We start from the raw sequence: 15,157 nt of genomic DNA on the forward strand, positions 1-15,157 counted from the left end.
AAGTGGCAGCAGATCAGAGAATTATTGGAGCTCTGGGTGCACTGTGCCATACCCATGGGCATGTCTCTGAATTTAGAGCCCACTGCTCATTTAACACATTTCCCCACTCAGGTGCAGGTTGCTAAATGTTTCTAGAGGTAGGAACAGGTGCCTCAGTTCATTTTCAAAATGATCCAGACCTTGACTTCTTAATCTCCAGCGTGCATAATATAATAAACAATCTGTTCAGATACAAGAGTTTGACACTTCACAAGTGTGACTCTGTTGCTTTCCAAGCAATTTGGATCCTTCTAAATGGAGCCAAGATGAACATGGCTGTGCTTTGTCCTCTGAGCAGTGCCAGGCTGCAGCATGGCAGAGCAGAGGGGCCTCCAGGCAAAGGGGGATTTTAGATTCTGTCAGGAGACACCAAGAGATGTGGCCAATATAGAAGCCCAAGGACAAACCACCGTGTGTCTGTGTTGACATTTTTCTTCTCCAAAGAAGCCCAGAAAACAACAACATCATTTGGTTGAGAACCAAAAATTTTCTGACTTCCAACAAGCCATGGAGATAACATCCCTTGCATCATTACAAAGCAATGGCAGTTGCACTGACTGATTTACAATGAGGCTATTTTTTTTGGCGTCCCTTTATTCTTCTCAGCTTTCTAGCTGCAATTCATCTCCTCATATGCACTGCAGAAGCTCATCTCTGAGAGAGCATATCCCTCCACAAAGGGATAGAGCAGTGAGGAATCAATCAAACCACATGGAATTCATCTTATACCAATTCACTGGTAGATACATCAAGTCCTTCAAGAAGCTCAACAAGATGGTGGTAGTAATTCTAGTTGTGGGGTTGAAAATCCTTTAGAATTGTTACCATGCTTTTGCAGCATCATTTGCAGGTCCAGGTATGTGTTTAATCTTCAGTAATAACATTCCAAGAACTTTAAAGTTTGAACTTCAAAAAGCAGCAGAAAGGACAGGTTTGTACCTCCCTGTTTCATTTCTACTCTTTTGCACTTTAGCTCTTTTCTGCTCTAGCTCTTACAAATCTACAAACTCTACCAATAATACCTTCTGGGAAATTATTAGTATGTTTGATAAATGTAGCTTCAGTGGGACCAAAACTAATGAATAAATCTTGGAAGGTGTTTTTCCATCAATAAAAACAGAAAAGGAAAAATACTTTACTTTGTCCTCCCCTTGGAACAATTCCTTTAAGAGGTGTCTGGATGTTTTTTTTTTTTAAATCTAAAATTAATGGATGGATTATTTGGGGAAGCAAGAGCAGGAATCAAACAGAATCCTTAAAGAAAGTTAAGGACTGAGACTGAGCATGATTCCTAACTCTTCAATCAAAGTTTTAGACTCTCTAGGATAAGAAATTTCAGAATCAGTCCACTCTCAGCCTTTTGTATTACTTTTATTGATTTTCTTCACTATCTGAAACTTAAAATAAGTTTCCTGTACATGTGAACTCCCTCTACACTGAAATTAATGGATGATTTGACTTATCCGAAGTTCTCACCCTGAACAGAATACAGTCTTTCGTTTCATACCTAATGAGTTGCCAGAAAAACACCTCCATCTCCTCTCCTCCTTTCCCCCAAAGTCACCTTCAGCCTGACAGGCACCATTACTGAGCATCCCTGTGCAGGAATATCAGTGCTATTCAGGAGAGAGCTACCACCCCTTTCCAAGTCTCTGAAAATATTTAATTAACCTAGAACAGAAATAATTATATTGGCCTACAATTCTTTTTAAAAATGAGAATATTTAAAGTCTCAAGGTTGGCATAGCAGCTTTTCAACATAAGATGGCATTTGATGCTTGAGGTACTTCTCCTTCCTATCATCTCAGCTTGTTTTCAAGCACACATCAGAAATAAGCCACAGCTTTTGATTCCTCAGCTAAGTGAAAGGTGGCTTTTTCCTTGCAGATTTTCCCTAGCTCATTTGAATGTTTATGCTGAAACACCTGTCTTCAGAAGATAAACTATCAAGTCCCTGGATGTCTCATAAAGAGGGCAGAGGTATTAGTGAAATGTGCATGCCAAATGCGGGGAATACACAAATGTGGCCAAGGAGAGGGCCTGTCTCCAATGTCCTGTCAACAGCTTCTCTTTAAATGCAAACAAATTCAAAATACACTCTGATGGTTTTGTGGTTGAAGAAGAGTGTAAGTTCTGTTCATGTCAGCAGTAAAATCAAGTTCATGATGATGCAGTGCATTGCTCCAAATCCCTCTCCATGACACTGAAACATTTGCTCTCTCCTCGTGTGGGAATATGACACTGAGAATCACTGGTTACCTGGGAGAAACGGCCAACCCCCACCTCACCACAACCTCCTTTCAGGTCATTCTGCAGCTCTGATGTCAGAGATTTATCAAAGCACAGTTACCTCTGGGCCAAGCTTCTCATTTCTCATGCCATCCATACTTTTTCTCTCTGACATTTTCCCATGTATATTACATTCCTGATCTCTTTGTTGCTAGCTTCACTGGGGAAGATTTCTATTTCCTATACAATTTGAGATGAAATAGGTTCCTTGCACTAAAAGAATTAGCTGCTCTTCCTCAACTCTTCAGCTAACTGAGAATTAGCTGCTCTTCCTCAACTCAAAAGGCTCTTTTCAGCTCAGCTGCTTGAAATTTCTGTGTTTCCTGAAAATCAGATGGGGAAAAAACAGGAGAAAATAATGGATTTAAATTCAAAGTAATTGTTTGCTAATGACAGCTTCATCTATCCCTTAGGCTGAGGTAAATTTGGCACCTCCAACTTGCTTAAGAAACACACTTATAAGTTCAAAGGTGCTATGAGTCCCTCCTCTCACAGGAATTTTGGCTACAAGCAGCACATGCATATCAGGAAAAAGACTCCTCCGAAATCCATCCTGCAAGTGAATGTTGGCTTAACTGCGAGCCACTGCAAGTGATACTAATAATTAAAATAACCTTATGTTTTCCAGGTCTCAAACAGCCAACTACCACAGTTCTCAATGCCCAGCAAGGAGAGCTTCCAAAAAAACTGGTCACAAGCATCAGTGAGGTGAAATTGTGGTTCCCATGGCACATAAGAAGCAAGCAAGCACTTTGGAAGAATGTGATTCCAGCTGCTGAGTCCTGGCACAGAGCACTCTTGACTATATGGAAATTCTCCTCTCTCTAAGAAGAGCAGACCTAGAAGTCATGCTGCAGAACTTCTTGAGCAGAAATATGAATATAAAAAGTGCATAATTATATCTCTTTGTTCTGAAATGAGTTCAGATCCTGGAGTTTGAACAGTGAGAATGAAATGATGCCCAGTGGGCAACGAGCTGTTTCCATGCTGCACTGGTGACAATTTCCCTGCAACGAGTTATATTCCAGAAAACTGCCATTTTTGATCATGTAAATGCCAAAAAAACATAGATACTACAGTACCTAGCACCATTTTAAAGAATATGAAACTGTTTGTATACCATTACTGTTTATCCACAATTCTCTGAATAGTCTGCCTGGACTCAGTGAGGATAAGTTCATCATAATTACCTACAACAACAACAATTAATAACATAATGAGGGATAAACTAAATCACTTCCCATCTGCATCCTATTTGATGTCAGACTTGAGATCCTCAGAATGTGTTACTTCGTTTACATTCATTAATATGATATTGATTCCCTACAGTGCCTTGGATAAACGTACCTGACTCCATTCTCCCATCTGCTGATCTAACATCATTATTCTATTCGGAGCAATCATCCTCATTATGCTCATTTGTAGTTCCAGTAGATATCCCTTCCCAACGTGAATAATGAGCAGCACTCTTTGGAAAGCAGTCATCTCGCTCATCATAAACCTCCTGGCTCCTAACTATTCCCAAAACCCAGTGCTGGTACCAGCTGAATGGTTGGCCATTTGGTGGTACTAATTAAATGCAAAGCTTACCAATGTTGGGTTGGAATGATATCACAGTAGTGATTGCAGCCTATTCTGTCTGTTTTCCTCAACAAGAATTGGATTTCGGCTTTCTGAAAAATATCTTCGTCTATGGTGCTCTAAGGTGGACCCCTCTTGGTACCAGTCATTGCTGAGGGGAGGAAGAAGAGGGATTGTGTTGCTGTGCCATTTTATATCAGTAAGTGTGCTGAGAAAATTCTCTTAGATGAGTGGTGAGTGTGTAAGGGCAAGCTCAAAGTCAGAGGGGCTCTGAGGTCCCTGCAGAGGACCCAGTGACTGGGATGGAAAGGCCCACTGAGTCTTTCCTTTCCAACAGCCAGCTCAGGGCAGCAGGAACCCTCCTTACTGCACTGCCATGCACCAGTTTGAGCACCGATCATTTTGTCTTCCACGCTCAGTGGGCAAGAAAGGAAAACACTCTGTCACTGTTAACTAAACAAAGGCAAGTGGCCAAATCACTGTCCCTGCTGATCAGAGCGCCGAGCAGCTGGCAGCAGAGCTGGCAGGGAATGCGGAATGCTCCAGCCCAGCACCACGGCACAGGGACAGGGCAGCCAGGGAACAGCAGGAGGGGGCACAGAGGGGTTTGTCTCACCTTTACTGCTTAGACACTGGAGAGACAAAGGTTCATCCTGTGGGAGATCCAGATCATTGGGAGAGATTGTGCTAGGGATCCATCCCACCTACTGATACACCAACCCATCACACCTTGCTGTGATGGATCTGAGATGTGAGATGTTATTCCTCATTTTTATGGAGAGAGGAATCTGTGAGCAGTGGTCAGCCTCGGATCAGACCTGCTGGTCACCCCACTGCTTCACTGCACGTCATTCTTTCAAAGAGTGAGGAAGAAATAATGGCTTCAACAAATCTGAAGATGATGGTCAAATGGGTCATGATTTTGCCAGCTACTGAGTTTTTCTCCCATGTTAAGGCTGTTATAAAGATCAAAATGTGACAATAATAAGATTGTGGTAAGCTGAACTTTTTACATTTAAATTTTGAAAGTATTTCTAAACTATTTGTATAGGGATTTTCCAGCTCCTCAGAAAGTGGCTGTTGATGGAGGATGGGCTGCTTATTTGTAAGGAAACACTGAAATCCCAGGAGGAAAATTACCTTAAAGCAATTCCAGCTGGTTCCAGATTTTACACTTATTTCTCTACCTGGCTAAAGCATCACAGTGATTGGCTCAAAAGCTTTATATGTAAAAATGTTTCTGAATTGCTTGGCAGTGGTGAGGCAACTGCTGTGCAGCTTCCTTGTGACACTTTTCTATTGCTCTCTGCTTCCCAGATGTTTTCTCCCATTAATGATTATAAGATGATTCCGTGTTATTTTATGTTTTTATTATCATGTCTGTTGCTCACCTAAAATAAAATCCTGCTCCAGGGACGTGTTCAATCAAGCCAGAAGCAGTAAGATATAAGTGCTGCAGTTGCAATGTTGCTCATCCTTAACTGAGTAGGACTAAAAATGACTTCCCAGGGAGCTGTAAAGGGTAATAAACATTGCACTGATGGTGTGCACACTGGCATTGCCAGAAATCTCACTTGCAGTAGCATCACAGGAAACAAATGTGTCCCAGCCATACTCTCTGGGAGAGTCAGGTATTTCCAGGGTTACATCTGTCTGGCCAGCCTCAAGTGTTGAAAGTTTCCTTCAAGTTTTGGAGATTTTTTTAGGGGAGTAAAACCCTTGAGGCATTAGTTCAAATATTCCATTTTCTTACACTGGTGCATTGTCCATGCTTTGATGTGTAGAAAGAACCTTTTTTCCCTTTTTACTTTTTCAAAAGAGAGAATGGGCTGGTTCCCCAGGAAAGTACAGAAAACTTTTTCCTGCATATAAAGTATTCTGATAACTTTAAAGAGGTTTTCTTTTAGCTGGGAGATTTTAACAATGTCACCCCTAAGGTAGATGTAATATCCTTGTGGGCAGTGGACATTATCCAATTTTATGAGACTGCTCAGTGGCTTGTGCTGCCAACAGAGTTACAACTTCCATGAAAAATGGTCTTAATTTTCCCAGGTACAGGTGTGGGTTGCAGATGACTGAGTTAAACCCTTCACTGTGAACCACAGCACCTGCTACTCTGCTTGACTGTGAGCAGACACAGACAGATGCTAACACACCTTCATACACAGAAATACAAATCTGGATTTCTCAAGGCAGCTCCAGACATCACAGCTTTGGCAACAGTTCTACACCCCTCTGAAAAGCTTTGAAGATTTTCTTCTCATGCAACATCTTAAAACCATTTTTCTTGGGCAATATGCCAGGCAGAAAATTATTTAATCACAGAACCTAAAAAGAGCACTTACCATAACAACTCTCAAAATATAAAGGATATTTCTTAGTTTATAAATATGTAAAGAGCAACAAAAGAGTCACAGATTTGGTGGGTTTTAAGGGCAGAAAGACTATATATATTCTTTTTGCACAGTCTCTGCTACATATCCTTAGAAAAATGTAACCAGGATTAATTAATTTAGCTATCAAGACAAAGCTGGTGTAGCAGCTATTATTAGTGAATTTGTCTCTGAAAAAGAACAGCATAGAGAATGAGTTCCTTCTGCCCAGAGTGAGTCCCACTCAGTGAGCCAAACACTGATTTCACTAGAAGGCTTAAATACATTCTCCTTCTCCCAGGCTATTTCCATTATCACTTTTAATTTCCTCTCTTATTTTAATACCTAATTTGTTCCAACAAGAAGTTAAACTTGTAACAATAGGAAATTTGTTTTCCTGCTTCACTGGGACTTGATTCTTTCCTGTACTATGAGTTGTGTAATTAATTGGTTGTACCTGTTTATGCATTTGCTTTGCACAAGGAAAATTAAAATAAAAAAATCATAGGTTCTAAATGTGTGTGTTTTCCTGGCAGTGGAAAAAATTGGCTTATAGGTGAGAGGGAGAAAAAAGGATCAGTTATTTTTAAAGTTAAAAACCACCAAACCACATCACTGACTCCATCCCTAAAAAAAAAAAAATAAATTATATTCTCACTTAAGACTGACCAGGAAAAATTAATATAAAAAAAAAATCACTTGTGAGTAGTGATGTTCCTATACTCATTTGTACTGGTGATGCTTAATTTTCAAAACAGGCACAGGTAAGATTGAGAGCCATGCAAGAGAAATAAAAACAACAGTAAAAGGCAATGAGTACATTCTGCCTACAAGACCAAATTTCTGATGTTCCCTGCTGCCTTCTTTTCTTAAAACCCAGCAAAGAGAAACATGAGGAAAAAGAAAGAAAGCTGCTTAAGTAAAAAATCCATCTCTTTAAAGCATGCAACTCATGTCTGGAAGAAAAATAAAGAACAGAATGTCTGAAAAATTAAATGAAAACTTAAACAAATGCCACATAAACACACTAAAGCCTTTAACTTGCTGAAATAATAAATATGAGTCATAAAAAAGTATTCCCAAACATAACAGAAGCAAGATGTCTGCCAGAGAATATGTTGAGGGCAGAGATTAGGAAAAGATGAAAAGATCACTCAAGGAAGAAGGGGTCAGAGCGGAAACATTAAGTGATGGATTTACAGGAATGTTCATGAGGCTAATTAGAGAGGTTCCCACGCCAGTTTCTGGTTCCAATGGGAGATGAGTTGCAGGCACCAGCTCCCATCAGTCAGTCCTGAGAGCAAACAAACACCAGAGTCTGTTCAGCCTGGGTAGGAAGCAGAGTTTATAAGTGCAGCCTTGCTGGTTTACAGTCTGAGGATTTTCAAGTATTTTTCTCTTTCCCAGTTCACTGCTATCCTCCATTCTCTCAAAGTATTTCTCCCAAAAGCTTTTAGAGAAAGTGTTTTAGAGGAAAAGAGACAGAAAGAAACATATAAGTGGGAAAAAAAACCAACATGTTATGCTGTAGTAATTGCACAGACAATGTTGGTGGGAGCAGTAAACAAAGACTACACACCATATGTCTTCCAGGTGGTGATTTTGATCTTGCTTTTAGTAACATTTTAGTCAGGAGGAGCTGAGATCTGATTTACTGCTTATGGTTGGTGAGATCTTTTCTAAGCCTCCTTTGCTAGTCTCTAATTTGATTTGTCTGGATTGCTAAATGGAATGATTTGCCTGATTTACTTCATCACAAGGATGCTTCCTGACACACATAAGCATGTGGTCTAATTTGAGAGCATGCAAGGCTGTAAAACAGTCCTGGCTGTGGAGGGGGATCTCACCAGAAACAGCAGTACACAGTCACTGCTTTAGGAAAAGTAAACAGAACTATAATTCTGGGTTTCACTCAGTTTCCATATTGTGGACAGTAATATAGAGCTGATGCTGCTATTAAAGACAGTTGCAAAGGCATTTCCTGCAGGCTGTTTGCCAGAAATTCAGTCTCCTAAGGCTTTTGATAGACATTTAAAAACGGTTCTGTTGACACTGCTTTTAATATTCCAGTCTTGGAAATGAGTCACCTGGCTGTGAACAGCTGGTAACTGTGCAGACATCTGCATATGCTTTCACACCGAGCTGCCACGAGGGAGATGGGTTTCTCTGGACCAAAGAGGAGAGCAGTTCTCATCAGCCTGGCTCCGGGTGATGACTGCTTCAGATGGACAAATCCTGGCCGTGTTATTCACACTGCAAGTGACATCAGACTTATTTATATGAGCAAAACAAACTCTGGTAGATGGCAGAGGGATTATCTGCTTTATGGCTGAGGTCTAAGATCTGCAAACTTTTAAAGAAATTGGAATGTACAGAGATGGGTTTTTTGAGCAAAAAACGGAGAATGAGAGGGGAGAATTCTTCCTGTGTGGACTAGAGGGATCCTAGCTCTGCTAGGATGACAATAAATGCTTTCTCCCTTGAAACAGCTTCACATATAAATCATTAGCCTAATGTCTGTTTTCCTCCCTTTGTGGAAAACTACAAAGCACTTTAACTTTGCCTTATATTTGTTTTAATTGTACTTTTGATTTTCTAACTGATGTGTCCCTCAGTTTCCTACCCAGATTTTCCTACACTCTGCAGAGGCATGGTCACTTGGAACCCTTCAATCCACAGGGCATCCTCTCTTTCTCTGTGTTCCCGAGGACAATACAGGAGAAGGGACCCATCCACTGGACTAAATGAGGCCCCCAATCTGTTCTGCCTTCGCTCCAGTGGATGTTGGTTTGGTTTTTCAAAACACAAAATTAAAACTAGAAGGAGAGAGAAAGTCATGAACTGCTTCTTAATTTTGAGCTTTCAAGTGGGATATACAAAAATGACAAAGCACTTAATTAAGGTTATTTTTTTCAATGTGGGCTGCCTCCAATACAGGGGAATATCATTGCTTAAAGACCTGCAAACATACACAGGGACTCTGATGTTTCTTCTCTCTCTTCTGAAATCCATCTCTTAGGGGTTTCCCACCCATCCCATTCGTACATGTATTTTCATAGAAACAACTGATTCCATATTTTTCATTTTACTTTGGAGAAGGGGCCTTATTTATTTCTAGACTACTGGACTACATATTTCATAGCATTTTTTTTTCTACAATTTTTAAGAAAAATTGGGTTTTGGCAACATTTTGCAAAGCTGTTTCATCAGCTTTGTAGCATATTACTCAATCTTAGCAATTTAGGGTGATAAAAATCTACTCAGCTTCTACCACAGTAAAAAAACCTAAAGAATGGATAAATTTGCCTACCACAAGTAACATGAGTTTTCTTCTTTAAAGAAAGAAGTGGTCCACGTGGCTGTTTTGTTTCACATTTCTCTGCAGAAAGAGGCAACTTGCTTAAAAAAATAATATTCTCTAAAAAAATAGCACATGCACTGGCTTCTCATTTTGGTGTGCTGAAAGGTGCTATTGCATAAGAGATTTGGGGCAGCAAGCAGCAGGCAAGAGGCACTGCATTTATATTTTAATTAGCTCATGCTAGCAGTTTCTTCAGAGGCTACTAAATTACTGTTTGTCCACCTACATTATTAAAATTTTGTGTCTTTCCGTTTCAAGGACTCTTTGTACCTCCTGAAAACTGCATTTCTGCAATTGCACATAATTTTAAAATTATGTTCTTAAATAATTCCAAGTGGTAATTTTATAAATCTGTTGAGTACCAATTTTAATTATAAACTTTAGGAATCAAACATATCGAGATTCTGGGAAAATTCTATTTTAGTCATAAAAAAAGCTTCATAGAACTTGTCTAATTTCATCAATTTTCTTCATTTGTGGGCTTCTTAAATACGTTTTCAGCAATTGTGTTCTTTCCTCAAAATAAATTCTTAAATTGTCATGTTCTGTGAAAAACCCCCCACTGTTTTATTAATACCCTATTTCACATCACACTGATTATGTTAATAAGAATAAATATTTTTACATAAATACTTAGCTCTGAGGGTTTTTTTCTACAGTGAGGATACATCAGAATCTTGAGAAATTTCTTATTTCTGGAAAAAGTAATATACCAAAAGAATGTGTAATCTTTGAAGAAAATTAATGGTAGGTGCTTCACTAACATGTATGGATGTGTGCTGCACAGACCTTTCCAATAAGACAATGAACTTGGAAAACCTGGAAATGCAGTCATTTGGCAAATGGTTTCTAATGTTTTGGGGGTTTTTGTGGTATTGATTTATTCCCATCCATTCGCCAGTGCAGAGATATAACCACCATGAAGCTCTTCAATATTGGATGGTTGGTTTGCTCCTGAAGGATGTGTGCCCCTGCCAGTGCCAGTACAGACCCACTGGCAGCTCCAGGAACAAAAGGAAGGATTCTGGTAGAAATATATTTACTGTTCTGCAGCCAGACGCTTATCAGGACTGACAGGCATGCAGTGCTTGAGGCTGCTCGTGCTCCTCTCAATATACAGTTGTCTGTGAAAAGAAGCTGGAGCATTAATGAGATATTACTGTTGTTAAGTGTGGGCATGAACCTCCAGTGCTTTCACACTGGAGCAACCCTCGCTCAAGCAGTTGGATTCACTGAGCCCAAGGAGGCTGCTTCAGTCAGACTAAATCCAAATAAAACTTCCCCTTCAAATTATTGTGTCCTTGCATTCTGATGCACATGGGGAAAAAGAGTTTGCAAAACTTTATCCTGATTTTATTGCCAAAAAGATCTCAGGTCTTTGGGAATTTTTTCCTGTTAGAGTTACTAAAGGGTTGTGAAGCCTGAGAATATGTTTTCTTCTTACTTTTAAATTAGAGAGCACAGATTCATAGAACTATTTAGGTCAGAAAAGCCCTCTAAGACACAGCTTTAACCTGACTGCCAAGGTCACCACTAAACCACGTCCCCAAGTGACACATCTACACATCTCTTAAATCCTTTCAGGGATGGTGACACAGCCACTTCTCTGGGAAGCCTCTTCCAGGGCTTAACCCCCTTCTCTGTGAAGAGATTTTTCCTAACACCCAGACCAAACCTTCCCTGGCACACCTTGAGGCTGTTTCTTTTGTTGCTTGTTATCTGGGAGAAAAGACCAACCCCCACGTGGCTACAGCCCCCCTCAGGGAGCTGTAGAGACTGAGAAGGTGCCCCCTGAGCCTCCTTTTCTCCAGGCTGAGCCCCCCCATCTCCCTCAGCTGCTCCTCAGCACACTTCTGTTCCAGACCATTCCCCAGCTCTGTTGCCCTTCTCTGGACCTGCTCTAGAACCCCAAAATCTTTCATGGAGTGAGGGTCTCAAAACTGAACCTGGGATTGAGGGCGGCCCCTCCAGTGCCTGGTGCAGGGGTTTGATCTCCTCCCTAATCCTTTGTGGTATAGAGCTACAAATTCTGAAACAGATGCTTTAACACATGAATAGTTTTCTTAATTAGAAATGATGGATTCCTGGTGAGCATCCTGCCCCAGTGTACTCACAACATGGACTTTATTACCCAGAGTCACTGATCCTGATTGTAGCTGCACAGTAGCCATAAGTCAGAAAAAAGTCTAATGTTGATGGCTAAGCCACTGAAAATGAGGGGTTTAATGGCTAATTTAGATTAGAAAGGGAGACAATGCTCTTTACATCATGTAAATGACATACAGAAATACTTCAAATGGCATTGGACATTTACAAACTCATTATGATGAGTTTCCATGATAATGGAAATCTCAACTTGTAATAGAGTTCCACAAGCTCTACTCTTATGTTTGGCATGATGATAAACTTCATAGCTATTTACTGATTGTTTCTCTTTTCCTTTTTCATGCAATTCATTATGTATAGATGCAGCACAAAACCATTAAGATGCAATGCAGTTTCAATTATTTTACACAGAACCAAAACTTCTTGATTTATACCTTTTATCATTGTAGCAGAACTAGATGTACTGGTTTCTTAAAACAGACTCTAGAACTCTGCCTCTAAAATAGATTGCTCAATTAAAAGACTTACCTTTCTTACAAAAAACGAGTCTCCATTTTTTGAATAATCTAATTTTTATTCCTGCTGCAAACTAGAGATTCTAAGCAATCACAGTGTGTAACACAGAAACTTAAGCTTCTGCTGTAATATGCAATGTTCAGTTCCAAGCATTTATTAACTGAAGAATGACAGTGATCTGAATCTATGCATAGCTAACACATCTGGCAATCTCTGCCAGTCTTTCTCCCCCACCTCTCAAACAGCAGCCCAAAATGTGATCAAACATGTAAACTACTCAATAGCCTGAACACTCTCAGCCAAAGGAAAAAGGCACAGTGGTGAGTTACCTTAAATTCAGTTTCAATGTTGGCTAGCCTGGCCAGTTCATTGCTAAGCTCTAGAGCAGTAAGGACAGGGTCTTCACTGGACAGAGACAAATAAGCAGCACTGGCTAATCCTTTGTAGGCATTCATTCTTGAGCGAGAGTGACTAAAGGAGTCTTTCCTCTGCTTTTCCATACATTCATTGCACTTGCAAAAATAGTCATGTGGCCTTTCAATCCGTGCACCTTTTAGGAGTAAGATGTGAACAATTTCATACTCCTGGCAGTGGGCAGCAAGTATGATGGGGGTAATGTCGTGGGAGAATCGAGTTCCATCTTCATCGTACGCATAAAAATCATCATCCCTCAGCTCCTGCTCGAGGGGGCTGAGTGTGAGGCGCTGTCCTTGCGCAAAGGCCGGGTGGTTCAGTATTGCTTCCACAATGCGCACGTACCCTTTACTGATGGCTAACAGAAGGGCATCCCCGACTCGGGCGAGGTTCTCCTTCTTGAGGAGCAGCTCTGTCACTTCCAGGTGCTCGTTCCCTACGGCCAGCTGGAGGGCATTCTGTCCCATGTAATCGACACAATTGAAGTTCAAGGTTTTGGATTCCTCCAGCATTTTTCGCACGACGGGAATGTTGCCATACTCTGCGGAATCGAGAAAATGCTCCTCCTCTGGCGTGAGGCTGGTGCCTTTCTCGTTGAACATGTAGGCAGGGCCCCGGATGGCCTGGCGCCGGCCCTTCTCCCGAAGGGTGGCGTGCCTCCGATGCATGTCTTTAGAATTGCTGTGTCTCAACCTGCAGAAAACCAGAAGGGAAGGTTGGATATATCCTAGCAGAGTCATCATTTCACAGAACCTGACGTAAGGTTGGAAATGCGTCATTATGACCACATCTGGCTAGCTTTTTTAGGGCCTGAGCCAGTTACTTAAAATCATTTAGGACACATGGACTAAAGATTAGCTTCTGTACAAAAGACAAGGTCTCCTGTGATTTGTTCACCCTTCCTGACTGCAACAAGGATGCTCAGCACATTCTTGACTTGATAAATAGGAAAAGAAATGGACGTACACATAATTTTCCATTTGTATTGTTTAGAACTTCATTACATCGTATTTAGGATTAATATACACAAGAAAATATTTCTCTGAACTACTTTTCTTGAATTTTCTCCTTGAGGGCATGAGCCCTAAAGAAAGTTAGCAGGACTATCCCTGGTCGATAGACCTTGGATCAGGCCAATAAACTCTGTTCCATGAAGTTTATATGTTTCTAATTTTAAACACATGGTAACAAGGACAATTATATTGCATATTCTGCTAAGATTCAGCTGGTACAAGAAAGCCACCTATTCATTCCCTGCTTTTTTTCAAGGTACATAATACCATTTTTCTGTTTCCTCATCAAGAGCAGTTTAATAATGAGCTGTCTAATTTCTTACCGAAATACAGCTGACCACTACTTCAAATACAAGTACCCAAATCCAGGGAGAAGTCCAGAAAAACACAGGAATAACTCCTGATATAGTGTCACTTCAGTCCCAAGTAAGCATCTCTTAGAGAGCTACTGCAGAAATACAAGACACAGATCTCTCACCACAGAGGGCAGGAGAAAAAGGGTCACCAATTTCCTCCGATTATGTGGCTGAAATGCCCTTCACTTGGAGCTGGTGAGATGAAGACAAACTATTCTTATTCCACCTTCTCTGGAAGTCCCAAAGAGGGTACATGGGTGAGAAAACACACTTTTGTATGAAATAAATGGAAATCCTAAATGTATCTGTGCCTTTAAAACATTCATATTTTGCATACAGAGCTGCCTCAAAGTGGCTCTTTTAAAAAATGTTGTTGCAGCAGCATTTCAACACACTCACAGTGCCTTTTAGAGTCTAAGCATGCGGAGTTAATTGCCATCCAAAGCCCACAGAATGTGTAGCCTAAGTAAAAAGGTAAAAATAACACCTCTTTCACAGACAGCATTTGCACTCAGCCCAATAGCAAGTCCTAAATCACTTGGGTAAAATCTTCAGGAGCCTCGGAGCTGCAGTGGACAGATGTAACAAATAAGCAGGTGTTAATGCTCGGTGGGTGGCAAAGGTTCATCCTTCCACCCTCCATCTGTTCTCCAAGTCAGTTCTGACCTTCAGTCAATGAAAAGTTCATGGGCTGCTCTGAAAAAATACTACAGAAGTTGGAAAGTTCTGCAGGGAGTGATGAGAGGGACCTGTGCCAGGAGCCAAAGTGGAGAAGGTCCACTGCCTTCAAGAATAGGTAAAAAAAGAGTAAAGGAACCAGCAAGAACCTGACAAAACACAGGATTATCAGAAAGTCAAAATACCTAAAGATCCAGGACACTGAAATTCTCAAGGTTGCTGTTCTTACGGAGCTAACACATATTTATCATTTTAATCACTTTTGTGCTGATATGGACTGAAGACTTTCAAAGAAATGTTACAGGATTTTTTAGGAGTTACATTAAAATTTTAACAAATCCTAAGAAATCAATTTTGTGACCACACAAGGTTGAAACAGAGGTTCATAATCAAGAACCTCTCCCCCTAAGCTTTGGTGCATCACTGTAACAT

At 40.5% G+C, this 15,157-nt stretch overlaps 1 protein-coding gene across 1 annotated transcript in view; it reads right to left on the reverse strand.

Moving 5' to 3' along the window:
- Window positions 1–13,364, reverse strand: part of TRPC7 (transient receptor potential cation channel subfamily C member 7) — a 63,478-nt gene extending 50,114 nt beyond the window's left edge. Inside the window, exon 1 of the mRNA XM_041482042.1 lies at window positions 12,594–13,364. Coding sequence (XP_041337976.1) covers window positions 12,594–13,346 — 753 coding nt within the window. The 5' untranslated portion in view covers window positions 13,347–13,364. The remainder of the gene's footprint in view (window positions 1–12,593) is intronic.
- Between the last annotated feature and the right edge of the window lie 1,793 nt (window positions 13,365–15,157).

The sequence above is a fragment of the Pyrgilauda ruficollis genome, unplaced genomic scaffold, assembly GCF_017590135.1.
Source record: "Pyrgilauda ruficollis isolate IOZ18807 unplaced genomic scaffold, ASM1759013v1 scaffold57, whole genome shotgun sequence".
In the NCBI taxonomy this organism is placed as follows: Eukaryota; Metazoa; Chordata; class Aves; order Passeriformes; family Passeridae; genus Pyrgilauda; species Pyrgilauda ruficollis.